Source organism: Morus notabilis, unplaced genomic scaffold (assembly GCF_000414095.1).
Source record: "Morus notabilis unplaced genomic scaffold, ASM41409v2 Scaffold604, whole genome shotgun sequence".
NCBI classification, from domain to species: domain Eukaryota; kingdom Viridiplantae; phylum Streptophyta; class Magnoliopsida; order Rosales; family Moraceae; genus Morus; species Morus notabilis.
The window spans coordinates 490,674-497,953 of NW_010362300.1; the positions used below are offsets into that span (position 1 = coordinate 490,674).

The 7,280-nt window shown below is 36.3% G+C and overlaps 1 protein-coding gene across 3 annotated transcripts; it reads right to left on the reverse strand.

The window, feature by feature from the left end:
- Positions 1–440: 440 nt before the first annotated feature.
- Positions 441–5,303, reverse strand: LOC21403028 (apoptotic chromatin condensation inducer in the nucleus). 3 transcript variants are annotated; one of them, XM_010101630.2, is made up of 6 exons: positions 5,003–5,303; positions 3,027–4,392; positions 1,854–2,051; positions 1,617–1,768; positions 817–1,274; positions 441–710 (listed from the first exon to the last, which is right to left on the reverse strand). In XM_010101630.2, exons 2-5 carry the CDS (start codon positions 4,360–4,362, stop codon positions 819–821), a joined length of 2,142 nt encoding a protein of 713 aa, XP_010099932.1. In that variant the 5' UTR covers positions 4,363–4,392; positions 5,003–5,303; the 3' UTR covers positions 441–710; positions 817–818. The 3 variants fall into 3 exon arrangements, with proteins under 3 accessions (XP_010099932.1, XP_024023626.1, XP_024023625.1); XM_024167858.1 differs by having other exon boundaries at positions 441–1,274; positions 3,027–4,379; XM_024167857.1 differs by having other exon boundaries at positions 441–1,274.
- Positions 5,304–7,280: the final 1,977 nt, after the last annotated feature.

Here is a 7,280-nt window from a genome sequence, read left to right on the forward strand (position 1 = left end):
CAACAATCTCTCCAAAAATCCCTCAACGCACATCCCATGATATTATTATTCCCCACTCATAATAATTTGTTGTACATCACCAATCCAAAAATAATAATACCCCAAAACAAAGTTCAAAGTTTTGAGTGCGAACATCGAATTATAATAGCGTGACATTAGAAAATTCTGATTTATCTATTTAAATCTAGCCAAACCATATTAGATTGGTTGCTTACACCGGAATCAAATTACTCGCATTTCCGAACTTGTTTTCCAACTTCGTCCCCAAATCTGTTTTCCCAATCGTTTGTTTAAGAGGTCATGAACTAATGAAAACGTGCGTTTGTTTTGCCGTTCTTCCTCTTTGCTACGAGATTCCGTAAACCTGATTGTCGCTATTACCACCGCCTAATTTCTTTATAAAACAAGGGTTCTTTCAATAAGCAACAAATTGCAGAAAGTGGGCCTCAAACGCAGATCCTACATTTTAGAACCAAAATAAAGTATCTCTAAAAAGATCAACAAACTAAAAACTCTGGTACAAAAAGGAAAACCAGGTGTAGCTAGATGTGTGTTTAATACATCCATAAAGACAGCTCTCAATTATAAGGGTTCTAAATACTAAATACTAAATTTAACATACGCCAACACCAAAGCAGTTCTCCAAAAAAAAAACCCCGCAACTCCACCATGGAAGGACACTCTCCTTTCCACCACCAACATCCGCAGACCTGCAAAAACAGTAATAGATGCTTCTTTACCCTTATTCAGCATACCAACAAACCCGAAAGACAATCTCCATAGCAGCAAAGGATAACTCTAAAATAGTGTCCCTACTTCTAAGTGTTTTTCCCTGCTGCAAGTTTTGAGGCTGCTTGTTCTTCCGACAATGGAAGGTAATAGATACGAGGAGTCGCTTTGGTTTTGCGAAAAAGGTCGTCCAGTGTGACAATCGGAGGATCAAGCTTCTCTGGTAGCGGGGGTGGAGGCGGTAGAGGAAGCCGCTCTCTTGCTTGGGGAGGATTAGACAGAGGTGGCGGTGGAGGAAGTGATGGTGGGGCTGCAACCTGCTGCCTATGTTGGCGGGGGGACGGCTGGGACTGTGAGGCTGGTGGGGTCGGAGGAACAACAGGAGCTGCATTGGCAAGTGCAGCCGGAGCCTGTGGAGTCTCCAACCGGTCTTTAACTTCCTGAGGATCAACAAACTCAGCTAGAAGAAGGCGCCCACCATTTGGAGGCCACTGTAGGTTATACACAGCATTCCGTGTTTCTATGGCTTCTTCGACTGAGGAATACTGCATAATCATAATCATCAAATTTCATATTAATTTGTTGCTTCAATAGTTTACTAATCAAGATGTGCACGCACATGCAAATGCGAGTGCAGATATGGGCAAAGAGGCTTACAGTGACATGGCAGTGATAATCATCAAATTTCATATTAATTAGTTGCTTCAATAGTTTACTAATCAAGATGTGCACGCACATGCAAATGCGAGTGCAGATATGGGCAAAGAGCCTTACAGTGACATGGCAGTGATAATCATCACATTTCATATTAATTTGTTGCTTCAATAGATTACGAATCAAGATGTGCACATGCAAATGCGAGTGCAGATATGGGCAAAGAGCCTTACAGTGACATAGCAGTGGGTCTTAATGTGATCCATCCAGAAACTGGTAATATTCCCAGTTTTACCCAGAAGTTCTTGCACAGCTTTCAGGGTAAAGGGGCGCAGAAAACGATCAATTCTGAGAGAGTTAGTTGGAGGTTTCGGAGACGGTGGAACTGCAGAAAAACAAAAAGAAACAAAATGAAATCATATGTTTGATATAATTATCGGAATCCAAAGCAAGGTCATTAAGGAACTCACCAACACGCTCCTTAGGTGTATCCTCACTAGTAGTGGAGTCCACTCTGGTGAAGCGCTTAGAAAGCGGGGACTGAAAAGTATCCTTGGGAGTAGCTGTAGGTGTAAGGTTGGAGCTTTGTGGCTCTGGAACTTTTAGGCTTTCAGTGTTCCACCGCCGTTGCCTCTTTAGAGGCTCATTGTTTCCCACCAATGATTGATCTTGAAAAGCAAAAATACATTTATTTAGGGGAAAAAAATATTAAACTGAACAATGGAACAAAATAGAGGCAATAAAAGAAAGCTTGAAGACGAAGATATGAAAAGTGGAAAATTAATGAAAGTCAAAATTCTTAATGCAAGGGACATCTATGCCTTCGTCTCATCAACAAAATATTTTTCCTTGCAACGCAATCACTAATGGCAGGTATAAGGTACACCAACATCATAATAGGTCAGATAAAAGACGATTAGCATACACAAACATCCATCATCAAACAACATGCAAACCAAACAAAATTTAGTATTATACAGTGGCAGTAAATTCTGAAGTGCAATTCTCATTGAAAAAATAGTGGCAGCATAAAAGCAGTAAAGTCTCAATCCCTTTCTATTCTGTAATTTTCAAGTTCCCCTGAAAGGCTCTTTATGGGCCTTAAGTACTAAAACACAATGGCCAGAATTGAATCAACCTTTTCATCCACAATTATAAACCGTAATAGCTCCTATTTTTCAGGAAAAATAAATGTCACCGGCACACTTGTCCACATATGACCTAAAAACCCCATTCCATTTCTAAACTAGATAACAGAGCATAGTAACTGAATTTCCACATTCACCACCATGTCTAAAGCTCCTAAATCAAGTACAGTTAGAATAAATGAATGCCATCATGTTGATGACCGGTGTATTTGATTTAGAAATGTTAAGTTGTACAATAAATCTAGCAGAAAGTGAAATACAAGTGCTTAATATTATCTTAAGCGCATGAATTCATAACCAACAAGAGCACATTTCACATTCCCGGGACAGATACCATCTTGAAGAAGAAATGCACACAAACACATGTATAAATGCATCTATGCATGTATGCGTGTAGCAACATATGTATGCATAATGACAGAGGGAATCTTAAATTAACAAGTCTAAAAATGCCTAAAAATAAAACAATTAGAAAACTATAGCTGAAAAACTCACCACTAAGCTTTCTTTTCTCCACCACAGCAGATGGACGATCTTTAGTCTCAACATGAATGTCCTTTTTGTCTGCAGAAAAATCATCCCCCGTGATATCAACCTGATCCTCCTCCTTTACATCAAACACTCTTGTTTTCTCACTCTTATCTCCCACATTATCAGACCTATACTTAGAATCAACTTGCTTACTCTCCAGCACATCTTCTTCCATAGAATCATCTCCAGAACTTCTGTCTAAATTTAACTTTTCTGAGTACCCCACATCTACAATATCATTTTTCTTGCTCAAATCTGCATTAGTACCAGTAGTGTCATCCTTCTCTTCGACGGATGTGTTGCTCTCGTGTGGCTCTTCAACATCCATAGGATGTGAGTCACCACCAACTGGAACAATAGTAGCGGATGATGGTGCCACCATCTCCGGCTTAATAACATCTAATTCTAATTTGACATTATCAGCAATTATATTATCCTTTAGTTCATTCTTTTCATTAATTGACACAGAATCAGTAGAAATAGAATCATATTTTACTGGAGACCCTAAGTTAGGGCTGACCTCAGATACCTGGTTTTTGGAAGCAGAAACGTCGGGCCTGAATTCCTCGGATGTAGGCTTTGAATACTCATTCTCCAGCTGGGGCTTGGAATTGTCAATTTCCAGCTGGGTCTTTGAGTCTTCAGCGTCTACCTGGGGCTTTGAGTCGTCACTCTCTACGTGGGGCTTCAAACGCTCACCATCCAGCTGGGCCTTTGAATCCACAATCTCCAGCTGGGCCTTGGAATTTTCATTCTCCTCCTTAATCTGAGTATCTGGCAAATCTTGCTCTCTTTCTTTTACCTCATTCACCACACTCTCAGCGACCGTAACACTAGCATCCACAGTAGTTGCATGAACAACAGACATCTCCTCCACCACTTTCATTTCCTCCACCACTACCGAATCTTTGCCAACAAGAACATACCCTTCCTGAATATTTCCTAGATCAAAGACTGCGGCACTATTATTAGTGTCAACTTGAACCGGAAGATTATCCACCTTTCCAGTCTTCTTACCAATACTACCTTCATCTGCAATTCCTCTAACGCTTTCATTAAGAACCTCATGCGTGTCCAAATTTGTCACTACAACCTCAGGTTGAGGACTGAATTCAAGATCATTATCAGCATCATTCTGAGCATTTTCCCTCTCAATACGAACTGCTTCATCCAGACGTTTTACCAAATCCTCCTTCAAACCCCTGGTTATCAATTTCCTCTTCCTAAGTTCCTCTTTCAACTCTGTAACCCTCCAATGATCAAGTGGTCGATTGTCTAGAATCTGATATGGTGATGACATTTTTCTCCAATTGAAACCTAAAGTCAAACCCTGATTAAATATACCCAAATATTCAAAAATCAGCTGAATTAAAAAATGAAATTAAAAAAAAAAACAAAAGAAATAATAAAAAGAATTTACTGTATTTAAATTTCAAGTTTTTACAATAAGCAATGCATACATACATACAAGATACACGAAGATCCATTAGTTCATTAGAGCAAAAGGATATTGAAAAATAAATAAATATCATATGCATTATATGGATTGATTTACTAACGAAAGATAATGAAATTCGAAAAACATTGTTACAGTGAATTCAAGGTCGTATTATATTAGTTAAATAAAAAGAAGATGGAATTCAACAAGACCGCTTCTTTCATGCTAGGTAATTGAAAGGACAACAAAGAAAAAAATAAAAATAAAAAATACTATTCAAGGAAAACTCAGAAGGGAAAAAGAATGAAAAAATAATAATAATCAAAGGTAATTTCCCTCAAAGCTACCAAATTTCCGCCACAAAGCCCTCAAATTTTCTTTAAATAACCAAACAAGACACAATGCAAGTGAACCTTGAGAAGAAGAACCCAAACCCAATAAATATTGTCTGCCATAAGCTTTGAAATTAAACTCATAAATAAAAAATTCAGTAATTACTCACAGGAATGTTCGATTCGGATCGCGCCAATATAGAGAAAAGGCCCACAATTCCTTAAACAGAGCGATTGGGAGAAAAAAGTGAAACCCTAATTTCACAACAGAAAACCTCCCATTAGCGAAGAAAGCACAGAAAGCATCATTATCATCTACAGAAAAACCCACAACGAAACACGACAATTTCTCCAATTTCAGAGCTCTCCCGAAGAACGAAGACCCCCAAAAATATTTAGTCTGCTTCCTGAAAACAAATGAAACCAGAAAAAAAAAATCTCTGAAACAGAGAAATTAAAGAACAAATTAGAGAGAGAGAATGTAGAGAGATTAAAAATCGAACAAAAGAAAGTAAATTTCCGGTTCTTTTTTCCGCTTTGGAAGCAAGAAAATTGGGTAATCTAGGGTTTCTTATTATCTTTCGCTTTGGCTATCTGTGATATCGAACATAAATCAGCGGGGACCAAGCGGGCTTTCGTTGAAATACATTTTAAAGATTTTTTTTGGTTTGCGTACATTCCAGAAATACCCTCCATCTTATTTTTTTCCGCTGTTGATTAATCAGCTGGGCTGGGCTGTGCTCTTTTGGGCCATGCGATACCAATTTTACAGCAGATTCATGAAACAAAATTAAATAATAACATTTAAAACAACATGAAATAAATAGTAGTTTATTTACGACTATTAAAAATATTTTTTCAATGTAAATTTTCCGATTGATAAAAAGTTTTTTTTTGGATTAATAAAATTTTTTTACCATATAAATTATTTTTTACTAACTGTAAATGAAATATTTACATAATAAATTGATATTTATTTTAAATAGTTTAAAATTTGTTATTCGTTTAATTTAATTTTATAAATATGTTATTTATTACAAATTTCCTAAAAAAAAAAAGAAATAACAATTTAAAAAACATTAAAGAAGCAAATGTTAGTTGAAAAAATTAAATGAAAGAAATATCAAATTTTGTAAAAAATCTAAAACACCATCAATCCTCCCTCTTCTTCTTCTTCCTTTCTCCTCGGGACCATGAACAGTGCCAGAATCATGAAGCCGCTGATGGTGGAATCAACGCAACGCCAGAATATCAAAGCTCGCCATGACATCAGCGTTAGCATCTAGGAGATTGCGCAGATTACACGGGGAAGAAAGAGAGGACAATAGAGAGAGAAGAAGGGCAACTAAGAGAGATTTTTTGTTTAGAACATTTTTTTTTTGGTTTTACGCCTCATAATTCTTCTTCAGTCAGGTGGGGCAGAATACCGTACAAGTATTAATAGCATAGCAAAAATGTGTTCCTCATTATTAATATGTTTGCTCGCAGTAATTGTGTCCTCTCAAGCGAATCGATGATGTATCATTGATGCACTTACTAGTACTAGTACATCTGAGAAGTCTTATTTGGATTGTCGTAAATAACCCTAAACTGTAGATTATCCCAAACCTACACCGACGTATTGCAGCGATTCTCAAATATCACAAAACATAATACGATATGATGAGATAAAATGCAATGGCATCGATTTTCAAATATTGCAAAACATAATATGATATAATGAGATAAAATGCAATGGAAACAAAGACACAGGTAATGGGTTACCTACTTTTAATAGTCAATGTGAACCCTTTCAATTCGAACTAAAGAATTCAGAACGAATCAAATCTGCCTTAGTAGGATCCGAACCTACAATCAGTTATTTAACAGCCGACCGCTCTACCACTAAGCTACTGAGGAACAATGGGAGGTTAGATCGCGGGGGGAGAGAGAGAGAGAGAGAGAGAGATTAAAAGCAATCGACATAGAGAGAAGTGAGAGCGCGTGACAAATAATTTTTTGATTTTTAGGTATTTAAAAGGACATTTTGGGTAATGCATTGTGTTAAAATTTTTAATCTAATATTTTTTGTTATTTACTAAACATTTTTTAATATATGCTATTAGTTTGTATTAACTCTCCAAATTTGTTATTTCCTTTATTGACCCTTTAGGTTTTTTTATTTTTAAAGTAATAAAAAAAAGTGTTAGATTCATATTAACCTGAATTTAATATGAAAAAGGATCAATTTCAGATTGGTTCATCTAATATGAACATGACGTGAAAATCATTTGAAAAATAGGGAAAATGCACCATATAATATATTTTATAGTTATGTTTAAAGTAAATACTATATTTTTTAAATGATAATCAATTATAGCATATTATTAGTTTTCATTTTAAAATATATTAATCTCTTCCAAAACTACCCTTTCATTTAGGTTACATTTTTTTTCTCTTCTTTGAACC